The sequence below is a fragment of the Corythoichthys intestinalis genome, chromosome 7, assembly GCF_030265065.1.
Source record: "Corythoichthys intestinalis isolate RoL2023-P3 chromosome 7, ASM3026506v1, whole genome shotgun sequence".
Lineage (NCBI taxonomy): Eukaryota > Metazoa > Chordata > Actinopteri > Syngnathiformes > Syngnathidae > Corythoichthys > Corythoichthys intestinalis.
This window is the reverse complement of record NC_080401.1, coordinates 30,939,196-30,957,750: the sequence shown is the minus strand read 5'-3', so window position 1 is coordinate 30,957,750 and position 18,555 is coordinate 30,939,196. Positions and strand designations below refer to the sequence as shown.

General features: G+C 40.1%; 1 protein-coding gene across 1 annotated transcript in view; it reads left to right on the top strand.

Moving 5' to 3' along the window:
- The first annotated feature begins 766 nt into the window (after positions 1-766).
- The window catches only part of scfd2 (sec1 family domain containing 2), a 186,789-nt gene continuing 169,000 nt past the window's right edge, over positions 767-18,555 (top strand). Inside the window, exons 1-3 of the mRNA XM_057840985.1 lie at positions 767-1,064; positions 2,134-2,737; positions 3,155-3,323. Coding sequence (XP_057696968.1) covers positions 843-1,064; positions 2,134-2,737; positions 3,155-3,323 — 995 coding nt within the window. The 5' untranslated portion in view covers positions 767-842. The remainder of the gene's footprint in view (positions 1,065-2,133; positions 2,738-3,154; positions 3,324-18,555) is intronic.

The window sequence follows — 18,555 nt, the reverse complement described above, 5'->3', positions numbered from 1 at the left end:
CACCTTATAGTGCACAAAATACAGTTTTAAAAAAATACATTCATTCATTTTCCGTACTATTTATCCTTTCAAGAATTTGCAGTCAATCGCAGGGCACAACGAGACAACTAGCCTTTCAGTCACACAATGACACCTATGGAGAATATGATGTGTCCAATCAACCTACCATGCATGCGTTTTTTGGGGGAAGTAAGACAAAACCAGAATACTGTACTAGAAAAATCAAACCACACAGGCATGGCGAGAAAATGCAAAATCCACACAGGAAGGCTAGAGCCTGTCATTGAACACAGTTCTCATTCACCGTGCCTCCCAATAAAAGTACACTGATGAGTAAAATCAATAAATATAAAATTATATTTCAAATAAATATTCAGTTAAAAAAATCGCACATGACACAATTATAAGGACAAAAAATAAAACATAAATATGTAAATATAAATGTGTGTATAAATATGTATCGGGGTGTGTTGGTCCGTGTGTATACATAAATAATTATTTATATCCATATATATTTTTAAGTTAAAATAGATGCATAGACCAAAAATTAAATAGCATTAATACAAATGTATGTTTATAGATTAATTTAAACATTTAAACCAACATTTTTGAAAAAAATAAATAAAAATGCTCGTATTTAAAAACATGCTGCTCTATCTCTTTCGCGCTCTCCCTCTACTAGTAGCTGTTGCATAATTCTGCTTCACCATGGTAACAATGCAGCATGACATGACGTATAACAAACGCGACGCTGTATTGACACGTCATCAACGTGTTTGTTTTCTTCCTGGCTGTACTGTGGCTGTCACCCATTCTGCCGCCGACTATTTCGTGTGGCCAAAATGCTCAGTCCGGAGGCGGTGTGGCACTTCCCGGTGCAAATATGGGACCAGGTTTTGTCCAAAGTAAACCGGGCGGTGGTCTTCATGGACGACGCGAGCGCGGAAGTGCTTCACTGGAGCGCGGGGGGTGCCGCCGCGTTGTTCGAGGCTGGAGCCCGAAACGTGAAACAGTTCTCCAGCTTTGAATCTTGTAATGAGGACGAGCCCAAAGCAGTGTTCGTGGTGAGCATTATTAAGAGTCAGAAATGGTTGGCCATGAATAGTAACCTGGGGAATTGTCAGGGATACATTCGAGAGTTGTCTGTAGTAAATATGAATCTGTCAACTGATTGAACACTCTAAAATAAAAATTAAAAAAATTAAAAAAAAATAAAAAAAAAAAAAACTACCACAAAATGCCCAGTTATTTTGTGTGATTTGTTGCCAAATCTAAAGTTTTCTTTTCAATCCACCCTTTGTATTGAAGGGTTTTAAGTAGATTTGGTGCTGTTTTTTTGGCTTGGCTTTTTTTTCGCCAGAATCTTGGCATTCAAATTGATTGAAATTGTGAAAATATCAATCAAAATCCATTTATTTTTCGCAATAGTAGTTCATGGGTTTCTAGTTTAAAAAAAAACACAAAATGGGATGAAAAATGGGACTGACATCCAACACACACACACACGCACACCCACACCCACACACACAATTGGGAAAAAATTATAATAATAAATAAAATAAAAAACAACCAAAATAAACCAAAAATAAACCATAAAATTAATCCCCGTCACTGCCAGTGAGCTTCATGACCATTGCACATTGTGTTTTAGTAACGGTTTTGGATAATAAGTGTCAATACAATAAATTAAAGAGATGCCAAATTGTGGAATGCCAAGGGCTTAAGAGGACTGACACATGTTTAAAAAGGTCCCCTCCCCAGGCACGTAGGAATCTCCCATTAGAATAATCGAGAGAGTATCTGATCTTTTCAATTTTCAAACATGTCAATAAGGCCGTCAGCCATTCGGTGTGTGTGGGAGGGAGGGGGTCCACCCACCTGAGGAGGACAGATCTGCGGGCCAGGAGGGAGGCAAACGCTAGAGTGCAGCGCTGATCAGAAGATAGTCGAAAGTCCTCTGTAACTCCGAATAAGCCAGTAAGAGGGTTCGAATCATTCAAATTAATTGAAATTGGGAACATTTTGATTGTGTTTAAAACTTAATCCCGGCCGCCGGTTTTATTTGTGCTGCGGGTCAAGATGACCTAGTAATATTCATACAAAATTTAATTTACTGGTGTTTTCCATCTCCAGGTGAGCACTTTGTTAAAGGGGCGTACCGTAGACACTCTAAAGGACATCATCTCACTCAGCCACCTGCAGTACTGTGTTGTGGTCACAGCTGTGTCCCATCCGTTGCACCTGCTCGCCAACAATGTAGCACCAACAGCGGACGTTGATGGCGCCACGCCCGTCTTTGAGCAGCTGGAGGATAAGCTTTGCGAGTGGATGGGCAACATGAACTATACGGCCGAGGTCCTGCACATACCGCTCACCTTTGCCCCCGTGTCCCAGCAGTTGCTTCTGGCGCCTGCTTTTGTCCACCTCTTTCCACTGCTGCCACCTGACTTGTGCACCGTCAATGCAAAACGGCCAGATAAGAAGCGCTTCACCAGTCTACTGGATGTGGACTTGCACGCACTTCCGGCTGAGCTACAGTTGCAGATCAAGACGCTAGCAGGGGCCGTAAACACCCTTTTTGAGGCCACTGGCACCAGAGAGGAAAGTTTCGCAGTGGGCCCCATGAGTCGCCTCATCGCGGGGGAGCTGGCATCTCATCCCCAGGCCAAGAACCGCAGGAAGACTGCTCCCAACAAAGCCTCCATCATCTTTGTAGACCGCACAATGGACCTTACTGGTATGTCTTCAAGATGTTTTTTTGCAGGCAGGTCACACATCGTTTCATTTAATATGCCAGCTTTATGTTATGCAAAAAATAAGCCCCAAAATTCAGGAAAACACAGTGAGGAAGAAGCCTAATACTGGCAGTCATAGCTGTCCTAAACAGCTGATCCTGATGATTTACTGATTTTTAGTGCCATAATTGTTTTGTTTTTTTCCCCTAAGGGGACTAATAAATCTCAATATTATGCAATAAAATTTCCTTTAATATCAGCAGTCAAACAAACAAAAAGTTGTTTGTGCTTCATCATCCAAATAAATTAGTACATAAATTAACGTAAATTGGTTCCTTCACAAATTTTATCTTGCTATAAATATTCCCACATGTTCTATTTTTTTGCTATGAATTTTGAATTGTTCATTTGGTTTTCAGGGGCAGTCGGTCACCATGGCGACAACCTAATAGAGAAGATTTTGACGGTGCTGAAACCTCTTCCGGGTCATGTCACGGATGTGCAAGTTGACATGCGGGAGCTGACCAACGTGCTGATCATTCCTGATTCGGAGAGCTGCGTGGCACCAGGATGCCTAGCACAAACACAGTAAGTTTTTTTTTTTTTTTTTTTTTTAATAGCTATAGGTACAAGATTAAGTTTGTTTAAAGCATGTGGAAGGAGTAAGAGTATTTGAAAATTTGAAAAATGTTTTGATATTTTCTCTCTTAATCACAAGTCCTTTATCTTTAAGTCTTTATCACCTATTTTAGGTGACTCTTGAATGTAAAAAAACAAATACAGTGTAACTCAACCAGTGTTTTTCAATCTTTTCTGAGTCATGGCACATTGGAAACATTTACATTGGGAAAAAATCTCGCGGCACACCACAAACCAAAAATGTTCCAAAATTATTTTTTGTACAGTATATTTCATTAGAAAATCTCAATATTTATACTTACTCAGTGTGAAACTTTAGCCTTTTTAGATGAACACAAAGCAGATATCCTTGCAGGAATCTTCTTCAACAGCTCTCAGTTAGGCATGTGCCGATATGAGATTCTGACGGTATGATAACCTTAAGCAAAAATATTACGGTTTCACGGTATTGCGGTATTTAATTAATTACAGCTCTAAAGTGTGTTGCTTTGTGATATCTGGGTTGAAAAAAACAAAAAAACTTTTATTCCATTTTTTTCCCATTTTTCAAAATATAAGCAAATTGGAACGTAAGTGTAACGTTGTTAAAAAAGATTGAAAAAAAAAAGAATTGTAAATAAAATTAAAATAAAGGCAGTCCTTTAGGTGAGCCTAAACCCACAGCTCAAAATTATTACCTTCATAACAAAAATAATTGAATTATTTTCCATTAAAAGCACGTGTGTATGACTCGTATCAAGTTTACATTATACACACTCTCTTTCTGAACGCAAGCAGTTAGCAGAGAGAAAATAACACATGTTTTACCACTGCTAGACACTTTAAACACACTGGAGTTAACTCTCATAGTTGGTGGGAAACGTTCATGACAGTGTTTACTAGAGGCGTGCAAAATTTCCGATTCTTAGATTATTCGTGATTCGGCCGTGGAAGATTCGAGAACGATTCACAAACATCCAAATTCCGATTATTGAATTATACCAGGTAAAGCAGAACTAAAACACTGTCAGCGCGGTCTTCGGGACGCAATGAGGAACGGACCGAGAGTAAATATCATGTACAACTCATGCTGCTAGATAAAAAAAGGCAAGGCAAGGCAAATTCATTTATATAGCACAATTCAACACAAGGCAATTCAAAGTGCTTTACATCACATGACAATAATACCTGACTGCGGCCGACAGCTGCTTCAAACAATGGCCAGTTGCTAGTTGCTACAAACATACTACACATACGGCTATAATAGATATCACATATATGTAGAACTAGATGGAAAATGACAGACGACGCCGGCGTAAAAACATATGAAGAGAAGTAGATGCGAGATGACAGACTTGCTGTTTAGTAGTTGTAAACAGCCGCCATCTTAAAGCAGTAGACTTCTCTAGAAGGCTCTGTTGTAGCAAACCTAAATAACGTTTTGTCTAAAATACACCTTAATTGGCAAAATCCTGACTTGAATCTATCTTTAAATGAAGAAACAGTTTTAAAACTTTGACATGTCGAAAGTAGACAGAAGGGAAATTATGGAATAACGATATCAATTATAACAATTTTAACGGTTCATTCACATCATTAAATTAATTGAATGTAGTTTAAAGGGATCCTCTATTTTTAAGACAAGTAATTCTTAAAAGATAAATGTTTGTATGAGTTATAATAATTTGATATTAAAACCCCTCTTAATGTTTTTGTTTTAATAAAGTTTGTAAAATTATTTTCAGTGATAGGTCGCCATTCTTGTTACGTCGCAGTGCGTGACGTCACCGGTCCCGTTGCCGAAATTCCAGCGTGTCACTCCTTAGCTTTCCCAACATGTCGTCGGTTCTACCCTTCCTATTTGAACCAGATCTGAAAAGTGAAGAGCAGGACAGCACTGTCGGTCGTTCACAAGACGAGCTTCAGGGAAAAATGCGTGCAGCAAATACCTGATAAGATAAAAGTTGGGCAAAACTGGTGATGCGAGAGAGTCCTGTTGGGAACTCCAGTTGGGAGCGAGAGTGTATGCTGTCCGGTTTTATTAGCAGATATTCCAGGTAAGCATATTGCGTTTTCAAACTTATCCCAATATTACGGTGGCTGAGAGGTGTCAGGCGAAATGCAAAGTCCAAACACTTTGCAAATAGAAAAAGCACGAACCCCAATTGCAAACGCTTTGCGTAAGAAAAAAAGCACGATTGCAAACTGCCACAACACGATCCCCAATTCCTAAAGCGCGATCTCATATTGGCAAAAGCACGAACCCCAATTGCCACAACACGACAGCAAATGGCTCGCAGCACGAATGCAAGTTGCCACAACACAATCCCCAATTCCTAAAGCGCGATTGCAAATTGGCAAAAGCAAGAATGCCAATTGCCACAACACGACAGCAAATGGCTCGCAGCACGACCGCAAAAGGCTCGCAAGACAATTGCAAAGACCATGACCCAGAAGTTAAAAAAATATATAAATACATAATAAATAAGACGACACTTTGCTATATGTGCTTTGTGACCATCTCTACGGGCCTCCGTAAAGTTGCCCCCTCATCAGACGCAAATTCATATAAAAATTATGTTAATCGTTTGTGCTGCAACGGTTTTGTAGATACAGTATTATGCTTTTATTGAGATGTTAATTTCGAGTGGGGACGTCACTCGTAGCTTTTTCTTAGCTTAGCTCCCGCAGCTAATGGAGCGTACCAACCCTCTCATTAACAGAGGGGTGTATTAACAACTAGCACGAACAGAGCACAAAAAAATTCGGGTCCATTTTGCAGTAAATTGGGGGCTTGAGATATTAATTTCGATTGATGACGTCCCTCTAAGCCCCTCATTTACTGCAAAATGGTTCCGAATTGGTGCCATTCGTTTGTGCTAGTTGTGAGGACACCCCTCTGTTATTGAGAGAGTTGGTACGCTTCATTAAAATAACAGAGGGAGAGAGTTGGTACGCTCCATTAACATAAAAGAGGGGTGTCCTAACAAGTAGCACAAACGAATGGCACAAATTCAGAACCATTTTGCAGTAAATGAGGGGCTTAGAGGGACGTCATCACTCGAAATTAATAGCACAAGCCCCCCAGACCAGAATTTTTTTGTGCTCTGTTCGTGCTAGTTGTCAGCACACCCCTCTGTTAATGAGAGAGTTGGTACGCTCCATTAGCTGCGGGAGCTAAGCTAAGAAAAAGCTACGAGTGACGGCCCCACTCGAAATTAATATCTCAATAAAAGCATAATGCTGTATCTAAAAAAACGTTGCCGCACAAAAAATTAACATCATTTTTATATAAATTTGCGTCTGATGGGGGGGTGGGGCGTAGAGATGGTCACAAAGCACATATAGCAATATACAAAGTGACGTCTTTTTTATTATTATTATTGGTTTTTTTTTTGGTTTTTTTTTTTTTTTTAACTTCTGGGTCATCGTCTTTGCAATTGTCTTGCGAGCCTTCTGCGGTCGTGCTGCGAACCATTTGCTGTCGTGTTGTGGCATTTAGCGTTCATGTTTTTGCCAATTTGCAATCGCGCTTTAGGAATTGGAGATTGTGTTGGGGCAATTTGCATTCGTGCTGCGAGCCATTTGCTGCCATGTTGTGGCCATTGGGGTTCGTGCTTTTGCCAGTTTGCGATCGCGCTTTAGAAATTGGGGATCGTGTTGTGGCAGTTTGCATTCGTGCTTTTTTTCTTTTGCAAAGTGTTTGCAATTGGGGTTCGTGCTTTTTCTATGTGCAAAGTGTTTGGACTTTGCATTTCGCCTGACACCTCTCGGCCACTGTACAGTATAATTATGTAGATTGTTAGCATCCAGAGCTGTCGTGTGCTTTACATACAATACAGGCCAAAGAGCACACCTTGTGTAATCCATGTCTTGTATATTGTAACGCGTGGTAGCTAGGATACGTGTATAAAAGTACCGAAAAGGGAAGAAGCTTCCACTTATGCACATTTATTCACAAAAAATAATATTTCCACCTTGACCACTCTTCACTCAGGAGCTCAGCAGTACGCAAACACGCGTTCCCTGACGAACATTGTTGTAAGGTCCACGTCAGAGTCACTGTCGTCACTGTAGCGTGCCATAGTGCTTTAATTATTTAGTATGATTTGGGGAAAACTCCCACGAAGAATAGTCAACAAAAAAGATAGCAATAGTAATTCAAATCCGCGTTTTTTACTCACTCGAAGATCCAGGAATAAGACAGATCCCATTGCAATGTCGGAGCCGCGATCAGGCCGTCTATCCCACAAAATAGACTGATCCGAAAAGCCGCTGTGGGACCGACGAATCAAAAAAAATGGACAGATCCAAACCAATATTGCAAACGCGGTGGGACTGTCGGATCCAGAAAATAGACGGATCCCTTACTTGACTGAGGATCCAGGAAAAATGTTCGGGCGCCAGTTGTAACGCGTGGTGGGTAGGATACGTGCATACAGGGACCAAAAAGGGGGAGAAGCTTCCACTTATACACATTTATTCACTAAAAATAATAATTCCACCTTGACCATTCACTTCACTCCCCTTGTTTCCATTTGACTGGAAATTGCATCCAAAAGCAGCACATTGTGGCATTTTACTTCGCGAGTTTAGGCAGCAATAAGCAATTGTTGAACACGCTACACATTTGGAAAGATCCGAATGACGTCATCACTGCGAGCCCGCAAACCATGGCGCCAACTTACGGTCAAAGTATAGACTAAATATTATAAAATATTGCCATTGATTTAACATTTTATGTGTTTCTCACAACATATTTTAGTACAAGAGAACAATTGTGGTTTATTAGAGCCTACATGTATTTAAGTTAGAGGATCACTTTAAAACTGCTGATTCAGAATGGGGACAGTATTTAATTTACTGATTTTAACAGTTAACTGATTTTTACTGATTTTAACAGTTAACTTGATGATGAAATATTAGTTTGGTTTAGCTTGAGAGGATTTTTGAAAAATTTTGGAACTAATGTACAACACATTAAAAGCGGGGGTGGGGATCAATAATCAATTTATAATCGAATCGGAGCCTCTGAATCGTAATAGAATCGTTAGGTGCCCAAGGATTCCCACTTCTAGTGTTTACTAACTTTTAATTTTGTATTAATGCGAAATCATATTCGCTGAATTTGCTAGCTCGGCAGCCATGCTCGGCAAACATGTTTTACAAGTTGGTTGGCCCTCCTCCTCGAAGTCACTGCCTTTTGTAACTTTTCATGTAGCCCAGTATTCCCATACGTGCGATTTTTTTTTTCTTTGATGGATGGAAAAAGGTCAGGAGTTTTACCTCCTCCACCCTGACACTTAGCAACATCCTGTGGGGGAGGGTTGAGATTTGCAGGAGCAAGCGAGGAATTTCTCCCGCCGTTTTTGGGACATATAAAATAGCTAATTCCGTAGAGACGGTATGATGGAAAATTTTTACGTTTTTGAAACTGTGACGTTTTTTCATACCACAGTATACCTTAAAACCGGTAATCGGCACATGTCTACTCTCAGTCTCTCTCTGTTTTTATTTTTTTATAGCACTTAGGCTAGAAAAGATCAGAAATTGAAATAATCAGACAGTGACAATGTCTTTAATCGCATCAAGGCTGAGCATCTCGCTGACAATGGTTTTGCAGGCTGGTAGTATTAATGTTTTTGCCACAGTGTGGGATTTTTGGGGATTTAGCAACAAGTTCAGCAACAAGGTAACTGTCTTTGATGGCTTTCTCATTTACCTTTGTTTTATTCTCCAAAAAGTGTTTCTCTGTGTTTTCACGAAGGCAAACAAAATAGTCCATCGACTTGTTTTGAAGCGACGGGTGTTTCGTTTGGAGATGACATTTAAACCTGCTTGGCACCATGGTGCTGTTGGATAGCTGCTCGTGTCGCGTTCAAGAACTACTCGGATTCTTTAGCCATCAGCCACCTCAGTGTCCTCGACAATGTGTTGCAATAAAACACAGTGGAAGGATTGACAGTTGTCCTCTATGGATAAGGTAGCTGATGGCTAGAAAGCCAACAATTCTTGAACGCGACACGCACTCATCTGCACACGACCGCAACCTCTACCTACTACTAGTACTACTACTAGTAGTAGAAAGTACCTTACTACTGTAACTCGGCCCGACGACATAAAAACAAAAACAAACAAAAAAATGCGATATTGGATAATTTCTAGCGGCACACCTGACGATCTCTCGTGGCACAACGGTTGAAAAACACTATTAGACTATAGTTTGTCATTGACAATACTTATAATGACAATCTAATAATAGTTGCACTGGACTGATCCAACGTGCACAAAGTCATTTGTGAGGATTTCTTTCCACTTGAAAGCCTATAATGCTCACACATGCATCGAGTGGGTCTGCCTGGCACATGATCGCCACAAGCGAGGTGCCAGTGGTTGCGTCAAGCTGCGCTGCAGACACGTGTTCTACATGGCCAGCATCAGGCCGACATCATTTGTTCCATTCTCTCTTTGCCTCATTCATGTGGTCGCAGCGAGGCTGAGACCGAGAGGACGTCTTGTGGCTTTTATTGCTTTATTAGTCCCGGGAAGAGAACATGGGCATGCATGGCGAAGCGTATACAAATACACTAAGTGCACATACCACATTTGCAAAGTTTAGATTTCATTATTTTTAAGTTGTTTGGAGTGGTTGGAATTTCACAAAGTGATAAAAAAACAAAACAACATCCAAAGCAACTCATTTTTCTTTGAATTGCTGGCTTTGAGCTATAACCAATTTTGGATAGTTGCATCTTCTCAGCATTGCAACATCAGCATTAGCAATAACGTGGTCTTTAGCAACAGGGAGACAGGATCAAGTCGGGGTAAATAGACTCATAATTCACTACCCAAATAGCATATTTTCTCTCGTGTCGAGTGAATGATATCGCTTAATGTTGTCATAACTTCATCACATACTGAAGCCAAGTAAATCGTCGAGGACATAGAGATGATTTAGTCGGTTTAGATCTACTAAAAGGAAGATGATGTGGTGTATTCAGCCATAATGAGTGTTCAGCGGGAGTGTTATGGCCTCACATTTTGCGGAACAGATGTCGCAGTCGAGCCTGGTCGCAGATGTTCAGAAGAAGAAAACACAGCTCGGAAACGCAGCGTTCCCAATTTTTCAAGTGCCATGTCGAAGACAATGCTCGTTGGTGTTCTTTTCTAATCAAATCCTTTAAAAGACATCAGGTTTTGTTTACACAGGCATGCATGTTAATGTTAAACAACTTGATTCCTTTCACAGAAAAACTATTTACTAACTTGTAACTTTCCTCAAAAACAACACAAGCTAATGTTGTGCACTTCCCTAAAATGAAGACAAATCTCTGACGTAACAATCTCGAAAAAGACAAAAATAATGATGTTGAATTTTTTCTAAATTTTTCATGTTGCAATTGATGAAGATAATTCAAATTGTTGTTACATAGACTTCATAATGATATTGACGGGACACGGGACGTGGGGCCGATTAATAAGGGGCCTGCATTGTTGGCGTGGCCGTCAAAGATGACCGAGTGGAATCACTGACAAAGAGCTTTATTCGTTGAAAATTCTTGTGAATAAATGCTTAAAGCCCTGAATTCTTTATAGATATGGACGTAAAACAGTCTCGATTCTTGTTTAAAGCAAAAAAAAAAAACGTGCAGTTAGCATTTATTTTACGTAAATATGTCGACGCACGATGCTAGACTGTCAGTCAATGTGGCAGCCGCCAAATGTAAACAGAGCTTTTCAGGTAAAAATTCTTGTGAATAAATGCTTAAATCCCTGAATTCATTATAGATATGTACGTAAAACAGTCTCGATTCTTGGTTAAAAGCACAAAAAAAAAAAAAAAAAAACCTGTGCAGTTAGCATTTATTTTACGTGAATATGTCGAAGTACGATGCTAGTCTGTCAGTCAATGTGGCGGCCCCCATATGTAAACAGAGCTTTTCAGGTAAAAATTCTTGTGAATAAATGCTTAAATCCCTGAGTTCTTTATAGATATGGACGCAAAACAGTCTTGATTATTGGTTAAAAGCAAAAACAACGTGCAGGTAGCATTTATTTTACGTAAATATGTCGAAGTACGATGCTAGTCTGTCAGTCAATGTGGCGGCCGCCATATGTAAACAGAGCTTTTCCGGGTAAAAATTCTTGTGAATAAATGCTTAAATCCCTTAATTCTTTATAGATATGGACGTAAAACAGTCTCGATACCTGGTTAAAAGAAAACAAAAAAATGCAGTTAGCATTTATTTTACGTAATTATGTCGAAGTACGATGCTAGTCTGTCAGTCAATGTGGCGGCCGCCATATGTAAACAGAGCTTTTCCGGTGAAAATTCCTGTGAAAAAATGCTTAAATCCCTGAATTCTTTATAGATATGGACGTAAAAGAGTCTCTGTACTTGGTTAAAAGCAAAAATAAAATGTGCAGTTAGCATTTATTTTACGTAAATATTGCGAACTTTAATGCCAATCCTGTAGCAGCTAATTTCTCCAATTGATTTTTTTTTCCGTTTCAAAATGCATGCATGGTACGAAAAGTATAATGATTACCTTAAATCCTCAAACAAATCACTCCTGAGACAATCCTTCCTGTTTGTATGTGGTACACTTTTCATACTTTTTCAACATAAATCCGGTGTTGCATCACTGCATGTGTTGCTGCGACCGACTGCGAATAACTGAAGCGGATTGTGGGACGTCCACCTACTTGAAGGCATGGCGCACTGAAGGTCGACTCTGACCCGTCAATATCATTAGGAGGTCTATGGTTGGTATTTCACTTGCCCAAAATGCAAAGAAAGTATTGATGTTGCACAAAACAAACTGTTGATCTTGTAATATCCAATAAAGACAAACCCATGATGTTAGAATTTCCTAAAAACAACTCAATAACTTGCACTTTAAAAAAGATAAGCGTTTATGTATTCTCAAAAAATTACCCCAAAAAAGACAAATCTTCTATTGTTGTCAATTCCTAAAAAGAAGACAACTTTTGAGGTTGCACTTTTCTAGAACAAATGTATACAAGTCGAAGTAGTTTCATAAAAAGTAAACAAACAATACTTGTTGCACTTAAGAATTGAACATAAAATAGTTGCTAAAGGGAAGACAACCCTTTTTATGTTGTAGTTTCCTACAAAGAAGGACTATTGAAGTTGAAGAAAACCACACTCGCTTCGGTCTGTTCTTGGACTACAGGATAATTGCATTGTTTTTTATCATTGGATTTCTTCTCCACATTAGTCACTATTCTATGTGTGAGAAATCTACCACTCTGTTGTCCAGCCCCAGATTCTTGTTCTGCCAAAGTAAGAAAATAAATACACACACTGCTACACATGATTAAACCCAGTCATCTTCTCTGCGCTGTTTCGAGTCTGTGAAGCGTTTCCTCCTTCTGGATGGTGACACACCTACAGTCTGATTTGTCCAGTTATTTATAAACTATGCTGTGTTTTGACGAAAGGTTTTATATTGTTGTTGTTAAATGTTGGGTGACCATAGCATGGTATTTCCTTCAAGGTTGATTCCAGGTTATTAGTGTTGATTAGCGTTTCCCCTGTCCTCAAATGCTCATTGGATTGTGGGTAGACCCCACACTTACGCAATTATCGTCATATTGTTTGTGTCTGTAACCTGCAAAGGGGGTTGTTAGGTTCTTGCGACCCCACCCTTGACCTTGTGGTTCTTGTACTCACGCCACTGAGTCTCAGCACACCTTCTCTTTCGTTTCCTGAGCTGTTGAATAAACCCAGAGTGCAGAGTTTAATAAACGACTGCAATGTGGAGTAAAAGTTTGTGGTTGACTACCTTCGCCGCCACGTCTGTGCTGCTCTTGGCTTCGAAAGTCCTTTCCTCGCCCTGTGTGGTGCGTCTGAATCCCATTGGAAGAGGGCACCAAGTTTTCCTCTAACCTGGCTGTGCTACGGACCTTGATCCTCTTGGTGGAGTGTGTGCGGCTGAGTGCATGGGTGGCCGACGTGAAGATCTGGTTGCGCGTATCCGACCGCACCCAAGCATGAGAAAACACGGCAAAGGTGCCTGGAATATTGCACAGGGTGAAAAGCGCCTATTTCTGTCCTGCGCTTGGGAGCACGAGCTCAGGTTAAAAAATATATATATATCCTGGAGTATTGGCGGTTTGAAAAGCAGAGGTAGACCAACTAATGACAGACAGCATCACAGAGGTGGCGAAACACTGGCCACACTCATTCTATGCTATTTGGTCTATGAAGAAAAAACAAAGGACATTCTCACAGCATAGTATAAAAAAATACTAAAAGAGAATGTAAATATTTTTTTAATGTAAAAATTATGTTTGACTTTGAGTCCTATTTAATAAATGGCACAGTAACTTTTCATCTGTGGCTCCCCTTGGCCATGTGAGCCCAGTACAGTTGCTTAAATGCTCCATTTATTGACATATATACACACTTCACTCAAGCTTCAGTTTATGTGAAGCCCACTCATATGTCAAGGGACCACTGTATAATTTTTTCTATTTTTTTATTTTGGTGATATGAGACATTTTTCTATCTATCGTTGTTTCTTTTTTAATCCAACGAAGATTGTCGTGTCCTGTCCTACAGCATGATTTTTAAGCTCTGATCTCCCATTCCTTTGTAGGCCTTATGTCTCTTTCATAAATTGAAGCTTAAACAGAAATAGTGCTGTTTAATTATAAATTCCTCACTTTATCGCTTCAACAGAGAACCATGTCGTTTTTAAAAAGATGTTATCACAGGGATTAAATCAAAAGTGATTGCTTTAATTTCAGATAAAACTGATATAGAATATCGAATTTATGCTTGTCTGGTCGTCACCGTGTTGGATCTGCATTCTGCACAAATGCTACGGATGTCCACCATGTGTGAAGCCAGTGGAAGACTTTCACCTGAACAGCTTGCTCCCATCAAGCCAGAGATAACATAACCTTTTTTGTCTGTTTGATGCAGTTTATTGCGATTCCACCAAAGGACACTGCATTTATTCAGAAACACACGGATCAAACATCCGCCCAGATAAGACTTCAGATCCTCATGCCCAACTGTTTCAAAGAGCTCACGCTGTTGTTTTCCATTTGAAATTCTAAAAGCTCTCCCCAAACTTCCTCCCTTGCCCTTCCAGTCATTTTGTATGTGGATTAACAGCAAGATAGCATTTATCTGCATTTAAAGTGGATCCCCGCTATGTATATCTCGCTTTGTTGCAGATGTTCTTTCAAGAATTTTTTTCAGTAAGCAATTCAAGCTACACTGATGTTGATTTTTGCCAAGCATGCGTGTCCACAATAAATGGGGGTGCTCTACATCGTAGTTATTAAAAGTGCAACTAAAATGAATTCTAATGATTCTATAGGTGAAAAAAAAACAGTTACAAACCCTGACTCATCTCAGAAGGATGGACATTGCAAAATATTGCCAAATGTTTTTGCCTGCGTTATCTAATGTAGGCGAAATTTGGCATTTTAGTTTGATGATATTTTAGAAGATTTGGCACCAGTTTTACCAATTCGACTTTGAATTGGGTGGTTGTCCATCATAACTAGATATGAAGGAAAAGAAACGGTACGTACAGTGGGGCAAATAAGTATTTAGTCAACCACTAATCGTGCAAGTTCTCCCATTTGAAAATATTAGAGAGGCCTGTAATTGTCAACATGGGTAAACCTCAACCATGAGAGACAGAATGTGGGGGAAAAAAACAGAAAATCTCATTGTTTGATTTTGAAAGAATTTATTTGCAAATCATGGTGGAAAATAGTATTTGGTCAATAACAAAAGTTCATCTCAGTACTTTGTTATGTACCCTTTGTTGGCAATAACGGAGGCCAAACGTTTTCTGTAACTCTTCACAAGCTTTTCACACACTGTTGCTGGTATTTTGGCCCAATTCTCCATGCAGACCTCCTCTAGAGCAGTGATGTTTTGGGGCTGTCGTTGGGCAACACGGACTTTCAACTCCCTCCACAGATTTTCTATGGGATTGAGATCTGGAGAGTGGCTAGGCCACTCCAGGACCTTGAAATGCTTCTTACGAAGCCACTCCTTTGTTGCCCTGGCTATGTGTTTGGGATCATTGTCATGTTGAAAGACCCAGCCACGTCTCATCTTCAGTGCTCTTGCTGATGGAAAGACATTTTCACTCAAAATCTCTCAATACATGGCCCCCGTCATTCTTTCATTTACACAGATCAGTCGTCCTGGTCCCTTTGCAGAAAAACAGCCCCAAAGCATGATGTTTCCACCCCCATGCTTCACAGTGGGTATGGTGTTCTTCAGATGCAATTCAGTATTCTTTCTCCTCCAAACACGAGAACCTGTGTTTCTACCAAAAACTTCTATTTTGGTTTCATCTGACCATAACACATTCTCCCAGTCCTCTTCTGGATCATCCAAATGCTCTCTAGCAGACAGCAGATGGGCCTGAACGTGTATTTTCTTCAGCAGGGGGACACATCTGGCAGTGCAGGGTTTGAGTCCCTGGCGGCGCATTGTGTTACTGATAGTAGCCTTTGTTACTGTGGTCCTGGCTCACTTTAGGTCATTCACTTGGTCCCCCCGTGTGGTTCTGGGATTTTTGCTCACCGTTCTTGTTATCATTTTGACGGCACGGGGTGAGATCTTGCATGGAGCCCCAGATCATGGGAGATTATCAGTGGTCTTGTATGTCTTCCATTTTCTAATAATTGCTCCCATAGTTGATTTCTTTACACCAAGCGTTTTACCTATTGCAGATTCAGTCTGCCCAACCTGGTGCAGTTCTACAATTTTGTCTCTGGTGTCCTTCGACAGCTCTTTGGTCTTAGCCATAGTGGAGTTTGGAGTGTGACTGACTGAGCTTGTGGACAGGTGTCTTTTATACTGATAATGAGTTAAAACAGGTGCCATTAATACAGGTAACGAGTGGAGCCTCGTTAGACCTCATTAGAAGAAGTTAGACCTCTTTGACAGCCAGAAATCTTGCTTGTTTGTAGGTGACCAAATACTTATTTTCCACTCTAATTCAGAAATAAATTCTTTAAAAATCAAACAATGTGATTTTCAGTTTTTTTTCTCACCACATTCTGTCTCTCATGGTTGAGGTTTACCCATGTTGACAATCACAGGCGTCTCTAATCTTTTCAAGTAGGAGAACTTGAACAATTGGTGGATGACTAAATACTTACAGTGCCTTGCAAAAGTATTCGGCCCCCTTGAACCTTGCAACCTTTCGCCACATTTCAGGCTTCAAACATAAAGATATAGAATTTTAATTTTTTTGTCAAGAATCAACAACAAGTGGGACACAATCGTGAAGTGGAACAAAATTTATTGGATAATTTAAACTTTTTTAACAAATAAAAAACTGACAAGTGGGGCGTGCAATATTATTCGGCCCCCTTGCGTTAATACTTTGTAGCGCCACCTTTTGCTCCAATTACAGCTGCAAGTCGCTTGGGGTATGTTTCTATCAGTTTTGCACATCGAGAGACTGACATTCTTGCCCATTCTTCCTTCAAAACAGCTCGAGCTCAGTGAGGTTGGATGGAGAGTGTTTGTGAACAGCAGTCTTCAGCTCTTTCCACAGATTCTCGATTGGATTCAGGTCTGGACTTTGACTTGGCCCTTCTAACACCTGGATACGTTTATTTTTTAACCATTGTATTGTAGATTTGGCTTTATGTTTTGGATCATTGTCCTGTTGGAAGATAAATCTCCGTCCCAGTCTCAGGTCTTGTGCAGATACCAACAGGTTTTCTTCCAGAATGTTCCTGTATTTGGCTGCATCCATCTTCCCGTCAATTTTAACCATCTTCCCTGTCCCTGCTGAAGAAAAGCAGGCCCAAACCATGATGCTGCCACCACCATGTTTGACAGTGGGGATGGTGTGTTCAGGGTGATGAGCTGTGTTGCTTTTACGCCAAACATATCGTTTTGCATTGTGGCCAAAAAGTTCAATTTTGGTTTCATCTGACCAGAGCACCTTCTTCCACATGTTTGGTGTGTCTCCCAGGTGGCTTGTGGCAAACTTTAAACGAGACTTTTTATGGATATCTTTGAGAAATGGCTTTCTTCTTGCCACTCTTCCATAAAGGCCAGATTTGTGCAGTGTACGACTGATTGTTGTCCTATGGACAGACTCTCCCACCTCAGCTGTAGATCTCTGCAGTTCATCCAGAGTGATCATGGGCCTCTTGGCTGCATCTCTGATCAGTTTTCTCCTTGTTTGAGAAGAAAGTTTGGAAGGACGGCCGGGTCTTGGTAGATTTGCAGTGGTCTGATGCTCCTCCCATTTCAATATGATGGCTTGCACAGTGCTCCTTGAGATGTTTAAAGCTTGGGAAATCTTTTTGTATCCAAATCCGGCTTTAAACTTCTCCACAACAGTATCTCGGACCTGCCTGGTGTGTTCCTTGGTTTTCATAATGCTCTCTGCACTTTAAACAGAACCCTGAGACTATCACAGAGCAGGTGCATTTATACGGAGACTTGATTACACACAGGTGGATTCTATTTATCATCATCGGTCATTTAGGACAACATTGGATCATACAGAGATCCTCACTGAACTTCTGGAGTGAGTTTGCTGCACTGAAAGTAAAGGGGCCGAATAATATTGCACGCCCCACTTTTCAGTTTTTTATTTGTTAAAAAAGTTTAAATTATCCAATAAATGTTGTTCCTCTTCACGATTGTGTCCCACTTGTTGTTGATTCTTGACAAAAAAATTAAATTTCATATCTTTATGTTTGAAGCCTGAAATGTGGCGAAAGGTTGCAAGATTCAAGGGGGCCGAATACTTTTGCAAGGGACTGTATTTGCCCCACTGTACCTCGGTTTTGAGGTCACGGTTCGGTTCATTTTCGCTACAGTAAGAAAACAAACGCAAAATATAAATGTGCCAGTTGTTTAGTTGTTTTGTGCTTGCAACTATAGGAACATTAGCCTATACAAAGCTAGAATTCTGCTCAAAAAGTAGCAGGTATTTAAAGATAAATCAACAACAATTTGCCTTTCAGACCCCGCGTATTGGTCAGCTTTCTTTCTGAAAGAAAGAAGAAAAAAGTCCTGTGCTAAAGAGAAAAGCCATCCCAATGACAAAGATTTTAACATGTATTGTACAAATGAAATGCCTCAATGAATCTTTTTTTTTTCTTATGAACGGTTTTCAAAAGCTTTATTGGTGGATTTTCTCAAGTTAAAGCGCCACACAGAAATTCA